Consider the following 26192-nt stretch of genomic DNA (forward strand, 5'->3'; position numbering starts at 1 on the left):
TTACTACATACTTTATTTTTAAAACGGTTGCTATTTGTAAGCCATTGTACATTCCTGAAACGGAAGGATATCATGCCCATTCAGACACTGAGATTTAACTATTCACCCCAAAGACACAGAGATGGTCCCTGAATAGAATGAAAGAGAACTGTTTGTTAACAAAATCCAAACTCACCCCATCTTGAAAACTATTTCATTTGTCATGTTATCAACAAAGGACAAAAAACTTCAGATGCCTCTTTCATATCCATAGGGGTACATTGCAATTCATCAGGGAGATTAACCCAGCACATCTGCAGAACTAAAAAATCAAGTTCTTTTTACCTCCAGCATTTCACCATGTGTTACACTAAGCTCTTAGAACTGTAGTTTGGTCTCCACTGTCACCTCCGCTTCATCCCAACATTGTTTTGCTCAGCCTATTAACAAAAGGCATTTTAATAAATCTAAGGAATTGCAACATGTGTCTAACATGAGGACGATGGTAATCCCAAGGTAACATGCTAGAGTTTTTCCAAAGTAAAACTGAAGTTTCTCATTCATATCAGCTTCCACTGATGTCATATTCTCTCTACTCAAATCTTTAATGAATATAAGGGACTTACAGTTATCTTAAAGAACAAATGAATCAAAGAATCATGGAATGGTTTGGGTTGGAAGGGACCATAAAGACCATGTAGTTCCAAGCCCCCTGCCATGGGCAGAAACACCTTCTGCTAGACCAGGTTCTCAGAGCCCCATCCAACCTGGCCTTGAACACTTGCAGGTATGGGGAATCCACTTCTGTGGGCAACCTGTTCCAGTTCATCACCACCCTCACAGTAAAATAGCAGGCTTATAATTGAAAACAAATATTAGAGCAGCAGAGTAACATTCTAGGACCAACCACAATGGCCAGTCTACAGCAGAGATTGGAAGGTGTCTCTCTTCAATAGATTAGCAACAGAGTTATTGATACAGGACAGTAAGGTGGGGCTACTGTATGGTTTCCTGCAAGATCAACTCCACAAAATCTGCAAAGGTGACAACCTTCTTTGGAAGACAACATAAACGAGACCCCTCAGTAAAAGTTAGCATTTAAATACCAAATGCTGTAATGATTTCACACAAACCAAAAAACTAACAAGTAGATTAAAAGGCAACAGATACCTCTTGCTTCATCGCCCTGCAGAAAAAAAATGTTTTCTGAGCCGCCCCATGGGTAATTTTAACACTGTTCACAGATCAAATTGACCAGGTAGGAAGTGTGTTTTATGCTATCTCTGAAAATTAAAAAAAATAAGTCCATGTTACATCAGGAGTGCAACATGGAAATTATAGCAATACTTAGCACACTGCACTATGTCAATTACACTTGTGTGGTTTTAAAACTCAGATATAACCAGATCACCTCATATTACATGGTTCACTAAATTAAAATTCAGTGGAGACATTTGGGGACAGAATGCTGACGAAAAATAAGGATTGTTGATGTGCTTATAAATTAAAGAGCCAGCTTCCTGTGTTGTGTCTGCACATTAGCAAGTCCACCATAAAACACTTAAACTTAAGTTCATTCTATCATGGCCTATGACAACAATGAGCTTCTGAGAATGTAAAATCAGGAAACCAAATGTTTTTTTTCCATCCACATCTGTAATATTTTAATAGGGAGAATGGGCAACTGCTAGTTATTACTGTATGAGACAGCTTTAACATCTGCTTGAGCTTTTTATGTTCACTAGCTGTTAGTTTCCATTCTGCTAGGGATTTTTTAAATTATGGGTTAGACTGACCATGTAATAGAATAACTTAATTTCATGCTGTGCTAGAGTTCAACCGCAATCTTCTTTCAGAAGACACATCTTACTGAGTGTTAAGCCTCCTCAGCCTTTTTGTCCTCCTGTTCCTTTGCTGCCTCCTTCCTTTAACAGGGAAAGGTTTGGATAATAACCATTTTTACGAGTTTTGTCAACAAGTGACAAAAGAAAAAAAAGAAAAAAAGGTCAAGAGGCACACAGGGCCTTTTCCTGGTCTCACACCTAATTATAAAACATCACACTGTCAGTAAATGTCATTCAGCATATCAAACAGAACTACATCATGTATAATCTTGTTTTCAAAGTTATACTTTCATGTGATGTAAAGGTCTGATCTTTGCAGCATGACTACCTCTCTGACATACAATTTCTTCCCTATCATTTCTGACCCAATTTGACCCTATTTTCAAAACTTATAACAGATATATTTTGTACCACTTGTTCACATAATATTCCAAAGGCAGCTGTAGTTGGTAAATAAGGTTTAATAGTTATTTCCATATCTTTGTCTAACCAAAACTGCTTTGTAGAGTTCAAAGAAGTGTCAAGAGGATTTAAATTAAAACTTCACAATGTAAATTCAGAGAGACATTTCTCTAACAGGTAAGTAAAACTGGGTATTAATTTATAATTTATATATGCTGTGCAGAAAATTGGACTGTGGAGTTCCCAGTTTCAGACTATGTAGAGAGCTATGAGCAGTCTTGGAGTATATGGGGAAAAATAAAACTGATCAGCTGTCATTAAGGGAAGAACACAAACTACATATGCTTAGCTTCAGTTGAAGAGTATGATCCCCCTCTTTCTCAGGGAAAAAAGTCTGCTTCCAGGCAAAAGTGAAATAGAGAAAGCAGAGTAGTTGTGTCTCCTCTAACACTCACTCTCTTCTCATGACCTAATATTTCTCATTATCTTCGCAATGGGAGAAAAAGTTCTTTCCTTATAAGTCATTGTGATGATCACCCTAGAATAAGGGCTGCAAATTAGTCTCATAATTTCTCAAGTAATACCTTGAAATTGACTGTGTTTGCTGCTTCAAAACATCACATTTTGGCAACTTGAAGCTTTGAATACTATTAAGCCCATTTATGAAAATGTGTAAATATGTATCTTCCTCTCAGGAAGAACCATGTACCACATTAGTCTAACACAGTTAATACATCCTCTGGGTAGCTACAGAGCAGTTGGGATTATGCAACTCATTACTTCTATTTTCTTTTAAACCACCCCACACTAGTGATAATATGGGAAGAACACTCATTGCAAATCTCATGAACTGAGTATTTGAACTGACCTGTTTAGGTACTGAATGCCCAGATCACCCAGTATTCAAATTCCTTCCTGTGAAGTTTTACTGCAGAATTTGAAAGCTTACATAAAAGCATACCTGTGCTACCAGAGAAAAAAAGCTTTGTTTTGCAGTGGTTTTATGAATTTAAACTTTAAGTTAACTTGTTACAAATAATTCAGCCTTAGAATGGAAGAAAGTGAATTATATCCTCTCATTTTGTCTTATGCTCTGGAGATCTGGAAGCCTATCATAGTGATTATTCTGACACAACAGAATCAAACCTGGCAAAGAAGGCACCTGGTGCTGAGGATCTGAAATCCACTCCTGTATGTTTGAGGGTGTTTACTGTGGCATACCTCTAACCTGGTCCTACAGACTGAATGTTCATTCACAGCACTAAGGCATCTTTTAGCTTAGTTTAAAAGGAATCCATGTTTGTGTGCTCAGGGACAGCTCTGCAACAAAAACCAAAATCTAGCAAGTAGAAAAAACTGTGATTCACTCCAAAAGCCAGCTCAATATTCAAACTAAAATACAAAAGTAGGTTCAGCACCCAACTGCCCAATTTGAATGAACCAGAATTACATGCTTGATACAAGGAACCAACATAGCAAGATATGTATGACTCATTAGATTATTATATGGTTTCTAAAATTCCAAAGTAAAGCAAGATTTGAGAAACAGATTGACAGATTAAAAGATCACATAACTGCAAACTCACCACTTTGCAATGTGTGAAATTTCCACCCCTTCCAAAAAGGTACAAAGCCAATTTACCAGCACATAACATTGTATTTCTCAGGACAGAAAGTAAACAGTGAATCTACTAGAAACAGCAGCTTTTACAAAGTTAGAACTTCTGATCTGAATAATAAGCTGCTGGCTGAAAAAGGGCAAGGGTGAGGACAGGGAAACAACAGGCCAGGCAGCCTAAGCTTGACCCTGGGAAGGCTACATAGCCAGCTCCTCTGGGAACTTCAGGAGAGACAAGGCAACGAGCAACAAGCAGCATGACTTTACTGGGGCAGATCATGCCCGACCAACCTGCCTTCTACAGCGAGGTGGCTGGCCCTGCAGACACAGGAAGAGAAACTGATGCTGCATACCTTGACTTTTAGCAAGGCTTTTGACAAGGTTTCCCACAGTATCCAGGCATATTGGAGACACATATTTTGCATACACGGAATATTGACTGGGTGGAAAACTAGCTAGTTCACAGGGCACAGATGGTTGTGATCACAGTATGAAGCCCTGCTAGTGGGTCAGTACTGAATTCAACACTCTTTTATATTATTATTACTGACATGGACAATCTGAAGAAAAGCACTCACAACCTCTCAGATTTTAGCAAATTGCACGAACAAATTATATATTGGGAGGCATGACAGCCAGAGGCACCGCAGCAGGCTAAGAAACAGGTTGATAGGGACCTCATTAAGTTTCAAGGCAAATACAAACTCCATTACCCCAAATGCAATAATCCAAAAAACAACAGTAGAGCGGAGGCTGACTAGCTAGAAAACAGCTCTGTAGAAAACACGATGGTTGCACTAGACCACCAAGACACAGCAGCATAACCTTGCAGCAAAGGCCAACTGCATATTGGGCTGCGTCAGTGAGCATACAGCCAGCAGGTGAGAGAAGCCCTGACTCCCCCACACTTTGTACTTATGAGGTTGCATTTGTATTATGGACTCCAGTACACAAAACCATTGACACACTGAAGCCCGCCAAACTGGGAGCCATCAGTCACACATGACATACAAGGAGAAACTGAAAGAGCTGGGTTTGTCAGCCTTAGAAGGATATGGGCAGAACCTTCCTGATGTTTTCCATAAGACACTGATGAAAACAGCCTTCTCAGAGTGGCACAGTAACAGGATTAGGCTAGGTAATGCACACAACTCGCAGCGAAGGGAATTCCAATTAGATATTAAACAAACAAAAACTGTTCATAATGGGAAGAACCAAACACTGGAACAGGGAAACAAACTCCAGGATTTCCACCCAGGAGATGTTCAAATCAAAGCTTGTAGCAATCTGAGCAAACTGGATCTGCTTTCAGCAGATGACAGGATAAAATTATCTCTAGAGGACCCTTTTAAACAAATTTTCTCTGTGACTTTAGGAGTGCAAAAACTTGTATTAAAAAAAAAAAACCCAAGGTGTCTCACGGCCATGGACACACACTGCAAACTGTCTTCAGTTCCTCCAGCTGAAGAGAATAGTGTTCTCCATCCTCTCCTTTTGTTCTTGCTTCACTGCATTGCCACGATCTGAGCAGATGTTCATAGCTTGCTTAAGGCAGGCTAGAGTAAATACTTCTTTGGTATTTACAAGCAGCTGGACATGGGGTAGAAAGAATAAAATCTTCAGACTAGCAGTCAGATCCACAAAGGGACAGAGACTATGGCTTTACCATTTGTCAGACTAAAATCCACACACTGTGGGTACATGCTCCCCCAGGTGAGCTGCTTCCCCAAGGGGGAAGAGGTCACCTTATGAATCAACATCAGGCTGCAGCCTCTGAAAGAAACCTCAAGTCTCAGCTTGACCAAAGCTTGAAGAAAACATGAAAGCTGCATGTGAGACTCGTGCAGCTATACCATTGACTTGACTATCAGATAGCTAGAATTACTCCTTTGTCATTCATTCTGAAGTCAGAAACCGAAACCTTCACAGCAATCAACTTGACCACCTTGTAAAACCAAATAACTAAGAACTAAGTCAAACTTACTTGGCATCAGCTTCAAAGAGACAGGATTCACCTTGCAGCTTAGCCAATGGAAAATGAACTACTTAAGCCAAGTTACTTCTCACAGACTTTTTTTTTTTATTTTTTAAAAGTCAAAAAGAAAACACATATTGGGATCAACTTCTCCCAAAAGCTCATAGTGAAGATGCTTAAGTCAGGTGACATCAGTCATACCTAGAATGAGCATTTTAGAGAACATGCAAATAAAAGAAAAAAACGCATAGCTCACTATGATTCTTTTTCACTACATTGTTCAATCTTAAGAACCTTAGGGTGGCATTTTGATCTTCTAACTCACAGAAATAATTTCAGACTTACCTCCTCAGGAAACACAACAGGAGAGAAGAGACAGTGATGCATAAAGAAAAATATTTGACTTTTTATTAGCACTTCAACAGTTACCTGATGCTCCATAATAAAGCACAGTTTCAAAGATAACATGGGTAACTCTGATGCAATGTAACAGTATAGGGTTTTTTCCAAATATGAAGAAAAAAAATTTATTACCCCTGCCCCATTGTGTTTTCTTTAAGAAAAGCTAAGTCTTCTAATAGCTACTTATAAGCAGAGACATACCGCACTTAGATACTTCAAGTTTGACAAGACAAAAATTAATGCTTTGGGATGTTAAATCCCTTCAAATCCCCTTTTTGCTTAGGTGGGAGGGAGAGAGATAGAAGACTATTTCCTTGTATTTCACCTTCTCCCTTTCCCACTTAATTTTTGCAGACATAAATGAAAAGTTGAATGAAACAAAATTAAGAGGCTATATATGCTAAATTCAAATATAGCTGCCGCAATGTTTCAAATTAAAATTCAATTACAAGTCTTTTCCTGCAGCGTACAACATATTAATGCTTACATTATAATTTTTATTTCAAATTACATTAAAGAAATTTCCAAGAAGGGTCACTTCTTTCATACATCGTTATATTTCTTAATGCATTACCTGTTCAAAGCCTGTGTTTTAAGTGATTTTTTAAGTGATCTTCAGATAAAAACAGAGGTAGCTAAGTAGAAATACTATGTTTTATGAGGTCTCTATACATGCTATAATAAAAAATGTTTGTTCTAGCAATCAAAATGGATTAATTTCAAGGCTTACTTCATAATAGTTTGTTATCCCCAGATATGAATGCTTTCTAATGCAAACACAGCTATTTCTGTTTACCCTTTGTCACCACGGACAGTTGCTACATCATTATGGAAAAATGATAAATTCATTTTAGTGGGCAAATATTTGAGTTCCACTCAAGTACACTTAAGGAAAACAAAACAGCAATCTATGTCATAATTTAATTCCTTGCTGAACTTATTATGAGAATTTAACAGTGCCTTTAATTAGATTAGGAAGAAGTCAAATAATCAAAACACTGGATTTTAAATTTGGTATGTGTCTGTGCTATCCAAACAATAGCTTATTTATTTAGAAAAACTCTAATAGACTCCAGCATCTTAAATATGTTCAAAAGTGCCTTTTCCAGCATCACAAAAATGTTAATTAAGAAAGCATCACTAAATTTTAAAGTAGCAAATACAGTTAAAAGTCTAAGTGAACATGAACTGAAACACTGTGGCCCAAATTCTGTGAACAGATCAGGTACACCAGATGTTCTGCCTCTGCAGAACTGGACCATATTTTTCCTAAGACACTTAAAAAGACAACAACTGGAGAAGATGGAGAACTTAGCAGCTGCTCAAAACACTTAAGCAGTGCAAGTAATTGTACATTTCCTTGTCAGGCTTGAAGATCACTTGGTAGGTCCCTGAAATCCTGTGTTACATTATACATAATGTGAGCACTACAAAAAAGTAGAACTGTATTTTAAAGAAAATCAAGTTTCCTAAAATGTTTCTGATTCACGGCATCCCTACAATCCACAAAATAAACTGAATATTGTGTTTAGAATCTCAAATCATGTAAGCATCTATTTGCATCTGCTTGCATCTGTTTGTAATTTTGCTTTAAATTTTGATGAAATAAATAGTTGTTTTGTCCACATTGGCTAAAGAACAGCTTTGATAAGAGAGAATACAATTTTGGCACAGTATTTTTTAGTGAATGTCTATGACAGAAGTACAGTTAAGAGGAAGAAGCCAATAACTACTGAAAGATGAACAGGAGCTGTTAGTGTCTGCTTCTAACAGCTCCACGCTAACCTTAAAAAGCACATTTTTGTTCTTTAATGCATTGCCTCATGGGAGATTTAGTTTCAAGGGCTAATGTGTCCATCTTTTCATAAAAGCCTACATTCCTGAACTAGATCTCCTAGGAGTCAATGCAGTCTTCTCCAAATGCTGGCTGCATTGTGACAGTAAGAAACTCTTCTATCTCTTTGTTTTCCATCACCTCTGTGACAAAACTGTAGTCACAATCACAAGTGGAATATAAATCAGTATTTAGCTCTGATATGATTCCCTGACTTTGGCCTGCAGGGCATCACAAGTCTTCTTCGCATCACCCAATAACATGGCAGTATTGGGTTTGTAGAAGATGGGATTGTCCACCGCAGCATAACCAACTCCCAAAGATCTCTTCATTACAATGACCTGCACATAAAGAATTCATGATTGAAACAGCAAAAACTAACTACCAAACCCCTCAAACAAAGAAAACACAAAACAAACCTCCACACATACAGGGAGAAGAAAGACCCCTGACCAAAACAGGATGTTCACTGCTACAGAACTGTATCTCAAATTTTAATACAGCAAACAAATTCATATCTGGATCAGTTTCAGAAACATATTATTGCTAAACACAATACTACATGTCGGATGAAGAGACTGTGGACACTACACACTTTATTCCATGTAATAAAGACAAAGCAAGATGGGCACTGATGATTTTAACATAGAAACTTTTTGAAGCTTTTTCATTTTTTAAATATATTAAGAACCCTGACAGCAACACAATTCAGATCAATGTTCACATCAACAGTTGGTGCAACGTTCTCTGGTGCTTCCCTAGACTATCATTCTGTATTACTTCATATATGGGATTAAAAAAAAAATCTTGAAATAAATTTCTGCCAGTCTTAGCTATTAAATGTCAAATTAGTTAACCATGGCACCTTCAGCAGAGAAACCATGAAGCTTTATCAACCTTAACGAAGTCCATGTTTATTTATCAAATTGCAACACACAGCTCTTCACAAAACACTGATAAATGTATGTGCCTATGACCCTGAGTACTTGAACAACTAATGCACAAAATTGCTGAGGCTATGAGTGGGTTCAGAACAAGAGATCAAAGATGTCACATTAAGGAAACTCAAGTATACATACTATAGATCAGACGATGTTGCTTTCAAAGAGTAAAACCAGTAACTGAACTGTCAGTTCAATCTGGACAGACTAAGCTCTCTATACCCAACCTAGCCACTCACTTTTTGGTATGGAGGGGGAGATGTTCGCTTTTTTTGGTTTGTTTTTTAATTTAAGCATAAAATTAATTTTTTGTTATTTCCACTTCAATATTATAGTTGCCAATCAAACTTCCTATAAACTTTAAAAAGCAGGTATTTGTACAAAAATGCTTCAGGGCTGCAGATGTGAGCATTTATACTAATTTCAGTAGAAGCATTTTCATCAGTCTTTTCTACTGCAGTCATCACTAGTCTCACTAAAGCACTTGTGGATGACTATAAAATCATGAAGAGTGCATCACAGTTGTAAAGTAGTGATTGTTTTGTTGGACAAGTTGCAGAAAAGCTTCATGGAAACCAGAGAAGTAGGAGAATCTTGTTAGCCTATGCTACAAACTATGTTTTTAAAAACATGCCACCCAACGTAGGTGTTGAGACAGCTCTGTTAATCTCACCTGTTTGGACTTCCAGACCTCAAGAACTGGCATTCCAGCTATGATAGAGTTCGGATCTTCCTGAGCTGCTGAATTAACGGTATCATTTGCACCAATTACAAGGACCAAGTCAGTTTCTGCAGCAAGACAAAGAAAATAAAACTGATGAAAAATTATCTGAAACTTGAACACTGAGGCTGGTGCTCATTTTTGTGCTAAATCTGGTCTTCAGAGGCAAAAGAATCCTTTATGGTAATAATGCTTTATACAAACATTTATGAGGCCTTCACTCACAAATATTTCAGAAACTTATCAGGTAAGTTATAGGTGAGAGACAAAGTGTGCTACAAACTACCTCCAGCAAACTGCAGTTATCCCCAACCTCATTCCAAGGGACGCTTTAGACCACAAAAAATTAAATCCTTTGATACTTAAATGTGGTTTCATACACACATAGTATCATCACTTTCAAATTTCTTCGTGCCTGCCATTTGCTTTGAATATTCTTTCCAAACACCTTTCACCAGCAACTTTCTGATTTTTAAATAAAAGAAAGCAATGTAAGAAAGCAAAAAGTTGCCTGCACAATACCATAGTGGTTTGCAAGACATGACAGGGTCAAGTTACCCACAGCACCTGACCTAAAGAATCAACAGTAGTTTTCCTGTACAGAGCAGTAACAGTAATACGAAAGACACAGCATTTGTCATTCATTTCACACTTACAAGGAACTAAAAACAAAACAAAAAACAAATACACACACATCACAAAAAAAACCTGTTCTCTCTTAGTTCTGGAGGAAACAAGTTTCAGAGACCGATTTAATCTCACTTCAATATCTACTCTTCTATAATCCTGCATTCAATATTTCCCTTTGCTTTACCTGTCTGTACTCTCTGCTTCTCAGTTTTCTGCTTCTGAGTCAGGCTATTTCTTGTATTCCTCTGTGATTACTTGCTATCAGGTGGGAGAGAACTCAGGTTGCAAGTGAAAGACCTCCGCTTCTGTACAGTGGTATCGCAACAGGCACAAAGAGAAACTGAATACAATGGCCTGAGATTCTCTATTTTTTAAATCCTTGTGCGATATAAAACCAGAATAAAATAAAAATTTACAAGATCAAATCCAATCTACTGGAACGTTATAGCTCACATGCTAACCTGGGAAGTCTTCATTGATCTCATCCATTTCCAGTACAATATCATAGGGAACACCAGCCTCTGCTAGGAGTACATTCAGCTGACCAGGCATACGGCCAGCCACAGGGTGAATACCAAACCTAACAGGAAAGAAAGTTCAACCACATTAATAAGTACAGGTCACTCTGTTTTATACAGCGAAATTGCCACCCATGACCTACAAGGCTGAGAAGTTCTTAAGTATAAGCACATGTGAATTAATTAAATGAAATGGTTAAACCTTAACAATATCGTAATTACTTTTCCAACACTGCAAGGAACAAGGCCCATAGATTCGACTCTTCACCTGGACAGCAGCTGTTCCTTTTCTGCAAACTTAAAAGTATGACTGACACAACTGGTATGCAAAAAATATGATCACTTCCCAGTAAAACTAAGGACGCTAAGAATACATTTTCAAGCTTTCCATCACAAGAAAGCTTTCAGAAAGTTGTTGCACCTGCAAATTGGCTTTGGAGAGCCTGCTGGACACTTATAGTGACAGCATAGAAGGTACTCATGGCCAGAAGTGCCTAGGAACATATCACTGTAAGACGGACCGACAAAGTAAATTTTCCATCAAGCAATAGCTTATACCAACAAGCTTTGTTTAAATTACTTTTGAAAGTAATAGGACTATTTTACCATTTTGTCAGCCTGATCAATATCACATACACCAAGCATTTGAGTCCACCTTTATGTTTTGTTTTGGTTTTTTTTTATGAATAAGCCTTTTCACTGCAAAACCACCCCCCACATTATTATGCTCTACAGGCCCTGCGTACAATTTAAAAGTGAGAGCACTACAGAGTAAATGAACCGGCCACAATATAACACTCTTTATGAAAAGGTCAAAAGACTTCCTGAAGTAAACCCACTCCCAGACCCAGAAATGCCCTTGGCAAATGATCTCATTGGCTCGGGTATCTCTAGACTATGCATGGTTATCACAGTCTAACACGCCAAGAGAAAAATTAAGAGGGACCCTCCTTCAAGCACAAAACAATGCTTTGCTGAATTAAGTTAACATGCCCCCTTTGTCTCATGTTTGATCTCAGGAGGAAAAAATAAAAAAAAAAAGGGGGGAGTGAGAAGGTGGAGGAGAGTGAAGAAGCTGTACCAGTTCAACCACAAAAATTTAAGAATTGTTTTCAGAACTTCTCAAAACCAACTTACAGAAAATGCACTGCTTATGAGTTACTAAAATTCAGGCAAACACACAGGGTGGCAGTGGGAGCTGTTAAGGCACACAGGCAGTTCTGCAAGAGTAATAACCTTATAAAATTCAGAATGGAGATGTTGAACAGGTTTAGCTGCAACTCCCGAAGACTTATTTTGGACAGAAAAAACTCTAATTCTTGTGGGTGGATGGTACTCTTCTGCGCATTTACTGGCCTTGAATAAACTAAGTGTGTCAAGGTCTATTGTCCTGTGCATTTTTTTGTCTTTCCAGCTCTGGAGCAACCACCAAATGTAACGCTGACTAAAGCACACCAGAAATGCCTCAGATGAACAGTGTATATATAGCTGAAGTTAATTTCTCTTGTTTAATAAGGAAGCCTACATGTACTTTGGAAGAGACAGAAAATATCCAGAAGAAAACTGTAAATTCTTGGGTTTCTGAACAGAAATTTCTGAGCAGCAATCCAAGTGAGTCAGGAATGCAATAGAAACAATTCAGGCTTCTTCAGAAAGGAGGGAAAGACTGATAAATCAACTTGACATGACAGACAGACTGTCACGTATTTCAATTTTCTATTCTGCTGTGATGGAAGTGGCTAACACTGATGGTCCACAAGTCACAGTCCAATCAAAACACAGATCACTTGTGAATTTAACAGTGTACAAATACATCCTTAAAAGGGCAACTAAGCGCTCCATCAGCAAGACAACATTAAGACAATGCAAAGATGAGACAATTGGAACTCCAGCAACAAAATTAAGGACACATGATTAATCCACGTAATACCAGATACACTACAGTTTTAAGCTCTTGGTCAAACAGCAGGACAAAAGCTAGCTTTAAAAGGAACACTTTTAAAGAAACTAAGAAAATATATTGTATTCATCTAGTAAACATTTTGGATCCTGTCACAAAGGATAATATCTCGAATCAGAAAAAAGGAGAGCGAAGTTACAGGACAAAATATTAACAGTTTACGTTTTACACCACTCACTCAGTAATATAAGCCATGTGTAGTACTGCAGCTAGTGCTGAAGTGTACCAAATTCAATCACTTACAGTACAGTAGAACTCTTATTCTGAAGTACACTTGAGAAAACCCATCACTCCTCTGGCAGTGAAAATAGATTTTCCAACAAAATTCTCTTTTGTTTCTAATAAAATTATTTGAGCATCTTTGTGACCAAAGCTGCTTTGGCAATACACAAAACAAAATACTCATGAGGTTTCTATTAAATACTATATACACATACAATCTTATTTCAAGGGCTGGAAAGCCAAAATTGAAGCTGCCAAGAAAATGAATTTCACCTTTGACTTCATCATTCCTGGCAAGACGCAAAGAAAGAAGAAAAGAAAGGGACAAATTATCTTTATTCAGGAAGAGTTATGGCATGAACGATCAGTAGTTAGACTTCTGACAGACTGTGTGAAACCACATACTGCGTATTCACAAAGTTTGAGAAAGCTGCTTATACAAAAGCTTTTTGGACAAATATTGAAGTCTGCTTTTAAGAGCCTGTTAACCAAATATGACAGTAGCCTGCCAGTACCTCTTGAAACTAGATGTGCAAGTGTGTCAAAAAGAATCATTAGAAATGTGTACTTCTCTAAGGCTTGCATTATTTCACAAGGTAAGATCTACACATATCTGGAGTGAAATTAGCCTGTCCAATAGACAGCAGAATTCAAGTAAGCATGAAAAAGAGATAGCTAAAATCCTTGACGGTTCACAACATGTCTCATAAAAGCCATGTATCTTGCTCCTGACCCACAACAGCAGCAGTTCCTCAATGCCATGTGCATTATGGCAGAAACATTGTCACATATGCTCCCCTAGATGTTCAAAATACAAATCTCATTCTTATTCAAAAATTCAAACACAAATTATTTTACAATAGAGACATGTTTTATTGTAAAAATGTTTTAAAGTGAAAAATTGCCAAGTTTCTTTTATATGCTTTTAATATCAGTTATGCAATAACTCCTTTAAGTTGGTTGATTTGTTTTTAAATCAAGCCTAACTCTCACTTTTTCTGAATTTCTGTTTATATGACATTAAGTTTTCGGTCTACATATACTGTACCCATAACAAAGATTCATCATCATGCTGTGTTTGACTTGAAACATTATTCTGGTAGTTCACTGAAACAAAGAATTCAGCAGGAATTTTTCCTCCTGATCTTGATCATGTAACATGAAGCTTATCACCTCCAGTTGTCAGATACAATAAAGTGAGGACACACCTTGCTACTAACACTTCACACTTAAACAGCATTGAGTACCAGGCCACAATATTCAGCCTTTTCAATCAATCTCTTTCAGATACTTCTTAGCTTTAGAAAGGCAACACAGTACCCTGCAAAATGAGTTCATACTTTAAACCTTTTTTTGCAATACAAAGAGAACAACACTTTGTTTTAAATTTAGACTAAACATCTAAAACTCCTGACCTACGCATCATATCTAGGACAGCACTTTCAGCACAGAAAGCACTTAAGTTTGGGGGTGGGAGGGAAAGTTATTTAAAGTAGTATGAAGTTAATCATAGTAGTATGAAAAAGACAACTATTGCATGAAAAATTACTGAAAAATCCCAGAATAGAAATTACTTTTTATACAGTTCATAAAGTCAGCATCTATCTTTATTACAACTGGCTAGATAACGTTCTTGTAATCAATACTGAAAGAGCTAGCACCTACCTAACCCAATGCAGAAGTGTTTCAAGATCACTTCATCCATGTAAAGATAGGATTCCTCTCATTATGCCAAAGCTGGATAGAGTGATGTAAGTAAGTAACATCTGGCCAGTGCCTAATTTAGCTTTCTCAACACTTTAGGGGCTATATACACAGAGAATAATTTGCCCAAGGGTTTTGCCTCACCTCCTCTTCCCTCTGCTCCATTCACTTTATTCATGTTTTCACACCTCTCCACCTCTGTTTCCAGTACAAACAACAATCTGTTATTCAATGTAACAGGAGAGAAAGAAAATATAAAAAACACCACCGCCTAGATGAACTGAGAAGTGCACCACTGAGATATTCCACAGCTTGAATCCTACCATATAAGAACAGCTGCAAGCACAGCATATCTTGTATGACAGTATAGTGCTCCCATCACACTTACGGATTACTATGTAGATTATTAGAATCAAAGGACAGAGCTAGCTTAGCTAGTTTAGGCCTGGTGTCATGCCAGAGGCAAAAAAAACATGTGCCCAGAAAGAGTACTTCAGCATGGACTAAGGTCAGTGGCTCTGCTGGGGTCAGGCCAGTTAAATTTAAAATGAATCAAAGTAGTTAAATTAAGCATACTTAAGTTAGGGTTGGTACTGGCTCCCTATTTCCAACCACTATGGTTTATCATAACAGGGGCAAGATCCAAATACACAGCATAGAGCTTAGCTCAATGCAATAACCCTTTGAAGAGCCCAAGTGCAGGGAATAAGAGCCTGCCTGTATCCACAAAGCATCACGACTGACCTAGTAAGGTCACCCAGAACTGAGCTGACCCATATGGAACCCACGGCACGCCTACAATACAACCCCAGAAGCATACAGCTGTAGCTGAATCCTTGCCCATCAGGTACAGCAATGTTTGCTCGTTCTCTCTAACTACACCAATACAGGTCTTGAGCTGATAAATCTGTTGGACCCCATTTGTCTCTTTGTGTGCAGCATTAATAATTCAGAACCCACCCCGTTAATTTGACCATAAGAAACAAACTGAGAACTCACACACTTGGTGTCCTCCTAGTGAGCATACATCAGCTTCCTAGAAACTTGCACCAACACACATTATTCTTATGCTGCCATTCAGCAGTGACAGTAATTTCCATCTTATGCATGCCTGAGCTATACAATGTTAAGACTGGTTGGGACAGCATCTTAACACCTCATCCTTTAAAATTCTTGCAGATTTTCTTGTAGACCAACAAATAATGACTGTAAATTCATATAACTGAACAACTGAAGTTAATCAATTTTATTTATTAATTTGTAGATACACGTGGAAGTGGTACCCATCTGCATGTTCTATTACTCACAAGCAATTAGAACAACGGAGAACACAACAGAACCCTAAACACATTTGGCTAGAGCTCAGCCAGAGAGGTAACAATCAAAACCGTAAAATGTGGATCCAACACTAAGTTCATGCTATCATATTTTCCAAAGTATAAGAAACCCATGTTTCTGTGTGCTGAAAAGTAATTAGACTATCCAGCATGAGAAGACAAAAAACTAAGTCCTTCAAGACAGCCACCTATAAAAATCAAGTTCAAAAAAAAACCCAAACACTAACATATTGGCAACTAATTTGAAGGCCTGTTAAACAGGTAATCTGCTTTTCTCTCAACTATGAGGGTCATCAGAAAGCACCATATTTAATTATTAGTTAGATTTAGAAAGTCTATACAAAGCACCATTTTAAGAGTCCTTTCACCCTGCAATACAGTTTTCTTATCAAGAATTTCTTACTATGCAGGAAAACAAAACATATTCATAGAAAAAGTCTTCGGAAAGTCATACTGTGGAAAAAGCTTAGACAGACAGGGATAGTATCAACTACCCATGTACATGTAAGAATGTATACAGTTTTTAACTGTACTATACTACAGAATAATTCTATATCTATATACAGAATTACTATACAAAATAATTTAATGATACAGAAGACATCAGAATTCCACAACTGGAGGCCTACAAACAACACAGCATGTAGCTGAAGAACTTTGGTAAGGTGGGAACTTTCAACAATTTACTCAGTTGTAACTTTACAGAAATACGGCACCGGTTGTAGAACAGGCATTTCCTCTCCACAGCCAAAGGATTCTGTGGACTACAGGATTTAGTCTATGAAAAGTTTTGGGTTTTTTACCCATCCATAAGATGGGAAAACTATAGTGAAGGCTCAGCAATATTCAGCTTTCTGTGTGATCCTACTAATGCATTAAAGATGTGATCTGCTGCAAGACCATCTCAACTAAGTGATGACGTTAGCTATGCAATTTAATAACTAAAACAGTCTGAAGTTTCCATACTGTCCCGTATTTCCGAATTTAAACCTTAGTCAAAGGTTACGCATCGTGTTATATAATCTGTGCTCTTCACTGAGACTGTTATGGCTACAGGCAAAGTAAATGAAAACAATCGCTCCTCTGGATCAATTGTGAGCCATGAACCAAAAAAAGACTGTATGACAGACACAATTTTTCTTGGCATGGTATGGGCATTGCAAATTGATGACAATCATATGTCCATGCTGGCATGCCTCCACAGCGGATGTGTGAGAGTGTCACTACATCTGGATGGTGAGCGCACCAGGGTCCCGAGGCACTCCAGGCCTACTAAAACCAGAGGGACAGCAGCTGCACTCAATGAACACCGTGGGAGCTCCACAGAGTGATGAAAGGCCTGAATTACCACAAACTGTAAATACAGATTTATTTCATTAAAATGCTAGGTAATCACTACAGTGATCCCTTCCTGAAATTGACTCATTTCAAGTATAAAACAGTTATTTTAAGGACACATTCACGTTTCTCCCCCACAAAGCCAACATAAAAGGCAAAAACAACAAATTTTTGTTTCACCAAGGTTGATAAAAAAATAAAGCTTTCCCCCACAGAAGCACTGAAAGGAAAGCCAGAAGCTCATGACATGCTCACTACATTAGCCAAGAAAGGTTCTTTTGTTGCACAACTGACAGGTCTTCAAAAATTTTAATTCAATTAGGACACACACAGAGATTTTGCTGAACGTAGAGAAATAAAGTGTGAAGAGAACAGTTAGAGGAAGCAGATGCACCAGCACATGCCCTCGTTTCTTACATATGCGTGAAAAAGACATCTAGAAGGTAATTTTATACGCAAAACTGCAGTATTCTGGGTAAACACAAAGATGTAATTGCTGCTAAACCTACAACAACGATGCTGTTATCCATCACAATACATGCTGTAAAACACTACAAAAACTTATGTGATTTTTCAATAAGCTTGGAAAAATAGTGGAAGAAGAAAAACAAACCCAAAAACCAGTAATTGCTAGAGTACTGATTCCAAAGGAAAGTCACCATCTAACTGAAATAAGCACATGGCAACCAGAGAATGGGTCTGGCTAGTCAGCATCTGTCCAAATATCTACTTTCAAATGAAAACCAAGACTTGACTAACTTAATATTTTTAAGTTCCCATAAGCAGAAAACAATTTTCCAAACAATCAGCAAAGGAGGCATGTTAGCATTCTGGTACTTTCTACATCTATAAGGTCTATGAAAAATTGAAGAACGGAAGGACTTGAGGCACCTAAGAATCATCTCTGCTTTCGGGAGCAGCACTCCAGCAGCATAAATCCATGGGACTGGCCAGGTGCACTCCAATAATCTTTCCCTGCAGCACTCAAAAAAACTCTGATAGCACCCCTGCTTCCAATAGCAAAAACTTACAGGAACCCAGCAGGAGTAGGTTTAAGTTGCTTAATGGATTGGAATGTCTGTTACAAGAGGAGAGGCTGAGAGCTGGGATTCTTCAGCCTGCAGAACAGAAGGCTCAAGGGAATCTTATCACAGTGTATAAATACTGATGGAGGGGAATAAAGAAGACAGAGCCAAGTTCTTCCCAGTAGGATGCAGTGAACAGGCAAGAGGCAACGGTCATAAACTGAAATACAGGAAAAACCTGGTTTACTCTAAGGGTGACTGAACATTGGAACAGATTTCCCAGACAGGCTGTCAAGTTGTCATCTCTGGAGACTAAATTTTTAAAACCCAACTGGACAAGATCCTAAGCAACCTGCTCGAGTTGACTCTCTGGTTTGAGCAAGAGGTCTCAACTATTCCCACTGCAGGCCTTTAACTATTCCCCAAGGAGATGCGCCCAATTCCTTAGGAAATTAGGACGTAAAAAAAATATTGAAGCTATTTTAGCCTAATAAATAGTCCTCCTTAATGCAGGTTTCTCTAGGAGGCAATATAAGCACTTAAGTTAGGCCTGTGCTATCTACCCACAAACTACAAGCATAAAGAAAAGCTATTCTCCCTGCAATGAAGTCAGCTGTTGTGATCACTCCTCACAGTAACTTATATCCACAAAGTGGATGTTTTCACCAGCTCTCCAACCTACACCTTCAGAAAAGACAGCTAACTATTCTCTTGAACACAATACAAAAAGCTACCTTAAAGTTTTATTTTACAAAAAGCTCCACTGCTTGTTTCATAGAAAAATATCATGATATCCAAAGGCAGAGTGTATGTATCTAAAGGAGCTAACTTACCCTTAAAAAAAAAATTGTTACTACAATAAAGAAATATTAAATTTTAAAGCCATTCTTTCTAACTGAACTTCAGCATGATACCAAACAAAACCAAAAACAAACAAACAAACAAACAAAAAACAACAAAAATTTTTTCTCCAGCTGCTGAGGCTACTTCAAAAAAACCAAGAAGCATGTAAGGGAATAAAGGATCTTTTATACTAAAGCATGAAACTTCTAGATATTCAGCTACAGGTTAGTAAGACTAGAACATTCTTCCAGCTAGTATCTTTGAGAAAGAGCCCAGCATAATAGTGACTGCTGAAAAAAAAAATTAAACCTAAAAAAAGACTTGTAAAGGGATTTTAATGAAATGGATGAAAACAAAACAAAAACAAAAGAAAAATCAAAAACTTGTAACACTTCTCATCAAGGAAAGTACTCACCTGACATTTTTCCCTTGTTCTCTTAACATCTTCACCAGATCAGCTATGGGGTACTGGGCTTTTGCTGCACACAAACCATAACCTGAAAGAATTTCCAAACTTTAAGCTCCTTTTCTGTTTCAGTGCATATAGAACAGTTACAGACAGTAAGTGTACCTTCCACACAAACAGAAGTTCTCATAATTAAACAAAAAAATTATGTATTATGTATGTATTATGTATACCTCACTGATTATTTCATTTAAGCTGAAACAAATTGAAAGAGAACTCTATTTTTTAGCACTCTTCCCATTCCAGTGTGAAAATAATCTTAACAGTTGTGCCATTCAGTTGAAGGAAAACAAGTCTGGAGCTATTCCCTACCTGACCTCTCCTAATAGGGTTGAATCATATGAGCCTACAGCAAACATAATAGAATCATAATATCATTTAGGTTGGAAAAGACCTTTAAGATCATCAAGTCCGACTGTTAACCTAACACTGCCAAGTCCACCTCTAAAACATGTCCCTAAGAACCTCATCTGTAAGTCTTTTAAACACCTCCAAGGATGGTGATTCCACCACTTCCCTGGGCAGCCTGTTCCAATGCCCGACAACCCTTTCCATGAAGAAATTGTTCCTAATATCCAGTCTAAGCCTTCCTTGGAACAACTTGAGGCCATTTCCTGGCATCCTATTGCTTGTTACTTGGGAGAAGAGACCAACACCCCCCATGCTACAACCTCCTTTCAGGTAGTTGTAGACAGTGATACGGTCTCCCCTCATTTTTTTTTTTTCAGGCTAAACAGGTCCAGTTCCCTCAGCTGCCCCTCACCAGCTTCACACAAGTGAGGATTTCAGTTTACAGGGCTTTTAGTATACAATAAATACTGGAATTAAAGTACAAACTAAGTTTTCTATGTTTTTCTGCCTTTTTAAATAAAACAACACAGGATTATGCAAGTAGATGAGAAGCATAAACAAAATCCTCTCAGTAACCCAACAGACATTTTGTTATTGGTATAACTGGTACTTTGGTAGTGCTTAGAAACTCACACCACAACAGCTGTACACAAAATTAACTGTAAATGTAATTTATAAGAGACAGTCTTTGCCCTGAAGAGTTGAAAATCTAAATAAATTGGACCAAGTTTGAAGAAACACACACAAGGACAAATAAAGTGGCATACGCATCTCTACACAGAGGAATGCTGACTAACCTGGAAACAAAAATAGATCCCACAGACCCAGTCAACATTTCACATAATGCTGTTATGTTGCAACTCCAAGATAGGCTACATTTTTCGTTTGGCTTGTTGGGTTTTTTTGGTTGTCATGTTTTACTAACGCATCTTCTGAACATCTTGCTGTCTGAGTCAAGAGTGTCTTACCTGGAGTAATAATAATACTATTGGCTTCCTTTATCATTTCAATTGCATTGTCCACATTGATTTCTGTGTGTGTTCCAGTGATTTCCATGGGCTTCCCACCAGCTGTTGATGTGGTGCCATAGCCCCCTAAAATCACATTTGCAAGGGAACGGTTCATAGCCTGAAAGACAAGAGATTTTTGATCAGCTAAAGATGAAATCCAAAAATAAAGGATAGATGTCCGCAAAGAAAACTTGAGAAAATATTAAAGCCTTCCTGACAACAGTCCTTATCTGCTTGTTCTGCCTGCTTACAACTCAAAATTTCTTAAAACTGGCTCCTTAAAACAGACTCAGATTGACAACAATAGCCAAACATCAGCTTCTAACACATTATATTACACATGTATGAGAGAGCATCAGCATTTCTCCAACACCAAGAACAAAACAACACAAATAGCAAATAATGCTCTCTTTTTGTTCTTAAAAGGGGGTATATAAAAGAATGTGTATTTGATGACAGAGTTTTTTTAACATGCATATATATATGTGTATATATATACACACACACAATTTTTGCAAGGTATTTTCTCAAGTTCTTGAGAAATTCAACACATAAGCACAGAACTACTATATGGCAACATGGAAACCATGCAGCTCTTACAGGTAGTACAGAAGCAAAGCTCCTACAGCATGAAGACAGGAAAAACCACAACAAAGCTAAGTAGCCACACAAAATTAAAGGAATGCTAACTCAAAACAAACTGTAATGAACTGAAGGGGGCCATTAACTTACTGGATGAGTACCAAAGGGGAACAAGAGATCTGAAACTAGGAGCTTTAAGAGGAGAATGCATCCTGAAAATTCAGCTCTGTAGATACACAGCCAGGAAAAGCCACTGGCTAAATGCTTTCACTGGCATGTCTCCTTGTGAGTGTGGTCCCAAAGCATTATCTGAAAGCAGGCAAAACTTGTAACTGCAGTAAACAAAACTTTAGAAGCAGGAAAGGAACAGGATAAATTACTTCTTTAATTAAACATATGTGTCATACATCTGCTGTGCTAGTTCAGAAACCACAGCAAAATTTAAGAATCGATCTGGAGAGGCACACATACAAGTGAGAGGAAACACCCACACGAAAGTATGCTTCCAAGTGTCCATTTTCCACTGACATTTTAAATCTTCCAACTCCATGGGTTTTTTGCTATAGCCTGAGAAGATATGCCATTCTGTGAAATGCATCATCTAGCAAGCAAGCACAATGAAGATGTTAAAAGAGCTCTTGTTTATCCTTAAAAATCATCACTGTTTCAGACACTGTAAGGAAGGCGCACAAATGCAGTGAAATCAGCATCTTTCTACAGTCTGCGGTGTGCAGTAGTTCATATCCTCTACGAACACACTGCCTTTCACACGTATCACAATACTAAACCTTCAAACAGGAAAACAGACTGCTCAGTATCTTCCAGCAGTTAAGCATCAGGTAAGACACTTCAGATAGAAAAATGTCCTTTTCACATGCTGTGCATGCTAAGCTCACAAGCAGCAAAGCACTTTCCACACATGCTGAAACCAAAAGACAGTACTAAGACCAGGCCAAGGGAAGAAGTTCAAATATTATTAGAAATCTGAGAATCCACACAAAGCATGCATGAGATCAAAGCACCTTTGCCTGGCTCTGCACCAGAGAGACAAGGAAAGTCTGGCAAAAAAAGGGACGGCTACGAAAGGCTTCAAAATGAGCCAAGACCTCATCAAGCAACAAGTAACCAATACAGCTAAGATCTACTCAGTACAAGAACAGTGTGGAAACTCTTCTATAGCCTCTTTCACCTTCTGTGCCACCACAGACCACAAGCATATATGAATAAAGTGCATGGTTCACTATTTACAGTTACTCCAGCTATCAGGAAAAAGCTCTTTCTGCTGTGTGTACACAGGTGATACTGGCCAGGAGCTCACAGCCCACGGAAAACCAAACTCTTGATCCCTGAGAACTCCAAGTCCTTCCACTGTGCCCACAGAAACTGCGTGCCTAGTACGGATGATGAGACAGCATACCACATGCAAGACTAACACAAACTGTCCCTTCTCTTGGTCTGTCTCATCACCCCAATTAATGGTTTCTCTTCAACCGGAAGCATTTTCCCCATCTGCGCACATAATGATTCTAATACTACAGTTGCAATCACCAAGTATTCACTCTGGAAAAAAAGAAAAAAAGACAAAAGGACATGCTAATACAATCAAGAGTTCTGAAGACACATTGTGGTAAGTGTTTTAAAAGAAGCCACAGTTTACAGGATGAGTGAACAGTACAGATCTTCACTTTTTTGTTTCGAAGTTAAATTATTTGCCCTTAACTCACCCTACTAATAGGCACACAAGAAGAATGGGTGGAAAATCAAGCAGATAAAAACTAAGTGGTCACCTGAATACGCTGGCCAACTTTATTAATTCAAGTTTGAAGAGATTACCTGGATAGGCCTTGGATGACTAAGCTACAGTTTTGTCACAAAAAATGTTGCAAAAACCTTGTAAAAAGAAGGTTTCAACAATTAAGATGTTTCCACAAACAACAATAAATACACTGCTTTGGATGGAAGTCATATGGGGAGGGGGAAAGGGAACTGTCGCTTCATTAGAACAAGTTGCAAGAGCCTAAAGCAGAGTTTATTGAAACTCTTTAGAAATGCTCAAGACAATGATACTAAATCCCCTGATTATAACAAATACTTTTTAAACTAATGGTTTCCATTAAAGAAGGTAAAGTAGAAAAAAAAAAATTACGGGCTACAAACAAGTTATTCTGGTTATAGTGCAGAAATTATAAAATATAATTTTAATTTTACTGGCTGATCAACTTCAATTGTCTAAGCTTACGTAAACCAGCGCAAGATTTCTAGAGCACTACCTCAAAAGCTAAACTTCCTGAAATTTCAGAAATACGTAGAAGAAAGCCATTCTGACACTGCATAACTATTTTGCCCAGGCTTTCTGTTCACTCTAGTTCCTCCAGCCAGCAGATGCAAGTATTCTAAAACTTTCTGTGAGTTCTGAGAGGAGCTAGCAATAAAATAAATTTTTAAAAAAGGAAGGGGACAGTAAAAGCAAAATGAAGGTATAGAGTGATTATGCCTACTGGTAAATACGTACCCAACAGATCATATTTTCACCAAGACCTACATGAATTTGATCTTTAAAAGAACATACTTCCCATATCTGCGCTGCCTATAAGCATAATCTTTCTACTGTTACGGACTAAATTCCTGACTACATACAAATATGTATGTTTACACATCTACAGATAAAAAGATATCCTATGAGCCACATAATCCCATTTCCTTTTGATAAGGAGACACAAAATGTTCAAGAAACAACAAGATTCTTTAAAATTCATATCTGATATTGTTCATTTTAACTCATCTCTAGGAAGCTGCACAAAAATACTTTTTTAAGCTTTTCTGAAATTTCTCCTCAAGAGAGATGAAAACGGACGATGCTGAATACTCCTAACATGGTAACAACACTATTTATCAGCAGAGACGAAGTGAAAGAAGACAGCCAGAGCTGATCATAGGAAAACATCAGGAGAGGAGAACAGTGACACTGATCATACAAGAATAAGAGCAGAAGGGAAATAGATTTACACAACAGAGAATTACAAGGTTGGCAGCTGTTGCACTGTGAACAGTTTTAAGTCATTACCTCTCCATCTTTGAAAACAAAAAAGAGAGAGACACAGGAAAACAAGAGACTTTTGTACACATGTTCTAGAGAAAAGGAGACCATTACTAATAATGCAGTACGATTTACACGCAAAGTTGACGCTGAAGTTTCAGCTGACAGACATCAGGATCAGCAGCACATTAACGCAAGCCTGCTGCCACCTCGTGGTACTTTAAAGTATCTGCTCCGAAGAAAGCACACTTTTCTTCCAGAAAACAAAATTTAAATTACTCTCTAATCGAACCAAACTTTTTTTTAAAGGAACTCACTACTTAATAGTATCTCCTGCTGATAAATTTTAAATTCAGCTTAAATTTAACAACACTGCAGAGTGATATGACTAAAAAAAAAAAAAACAAAACCCACATCTGAACACAAGTAATCATATCTCTTTTAAGCCCAGATTCAAACCTCAAGTGCCCAAGTCAATGCATAGGCTCAGTTTTTAAGTATGCATCTTCCCAAACAGAAGAGAGATGACTGACATCTAGTCCAACAGCTTCAATCAAGAATTTTCTAGTCTTCAAACCCCTAGTAGTTTGGTCTTCCAATTGCTTATCTTGCTAGCAAACATGCTGAATTAGGTTTCTCATTACTTTGAAAACAAGCACAACTTCTGCCAGCTTCTTACCACACACATGATGTATGATAGGATGGCCCCAGATGAGCCAATGAGTGCTCCAACAATGGTCAGCAAGTTGTTGTTCAGTAGGAAGCCCTCAGCACACAAAGCCCATCCCGAATAACTGTTCAGGACAGTAATAACTACAGGCATGTCAGCACCTCCAATAGCTGCTGTTAAAGTGACACCCTGGAAAAGGAAATAAAATATTTCAGTATAAGCTACAACTAAGGAGAACACACAGAGAAGACAGTCTGCCTCCAGCACTGAAAATAAATATCAAGTTACTTAATAACCTATTCAAGTATATTCAATGTAGGAGACAACAAGCTGTGGCCTGCAAATTTGACTTACCAATTCCACCTTTTGAGAGAGGACAAAGTCACTCCACTGTCCTCATCCTGGGCTTAGTCTCATATTTTTACCTGCAAAAGTATCCTACAGCTCCAAGGAACTGTTCATACCATTAAAGGATTCATACTGAGCAGACTTTATAAGACTCAGTTTACAGCATGGTAATATCCAGGGTAAATATTGCAACAGCTTGTGTGAGTGAATGGGGGAAGTTACACATTGGGATAATCTCACTAAGTCACCACAATAACCTGTAGATCTAGAGCTCTTTATTTTAAGGATAACCTTTCCAAATAGTCTTTTAAAATACCAGTTTGTCATATAAAAAGGCTCCAATAAGTCACAGCTGCAAAAAGTAATTACATACGTGCATGCCTGTTCTCTGGAACAGCTCTGGTTTTACAGATTTAGGGAAGTTAGTTGCTACTT

General features: G+C 37.9%; 1 protein-coding gene across 1 annotated transcript in view; it reads right to left on the reverse strand.

Moving 5' to 3' along the window:
- Positions 1-8229: 8229 nt before the first annotated feature.
- NNT (nicotinamide nucleotide transhydrogenase) overlaps positions 8230-26192 on the reverse strand; it is a 41407-nt gene continuing 23444 nt past the window's right edge. The window contains exons 16-21 of the mRNA XM_080362483.1: positions 25419-25598; positions 21079-21238; positions 19709-19790; positions 10808-10926; positions 9669-9784; positions 8230-8395 (exon numbers count right to left, since the gene is read on the reverse strand). Coding sequence (XP_080218609.1) covers positions 8246-8395; positions 9669-9784; positions 10808-10926; positions 19709-19790; positions 21079-21238; positions 25419-25598 — 807 coding nt within the window. The 3' untranslated portion in view covers positions 8230-8245. The remainder of the gene's footprint in view (positions 8396-9668; positions 9785-10807; positions 10927-19708; positions 19791-21078; positions 21239-25418; positions 25599-26192) is intronic.

The sequence above is a fragment of the Nesoenas mayeri genome (assembly GCF_963082525.1).
Source record: "Nesoenas mayeri genome assembly, chromosome: Z".
Taxonomy (NCBI): domain Eukaryota; kingdom Metazoa; phylum Chordata; class Aves; order Columbiformes; family Columbidae; genus Nesoenas; species Nesoenas mayeri.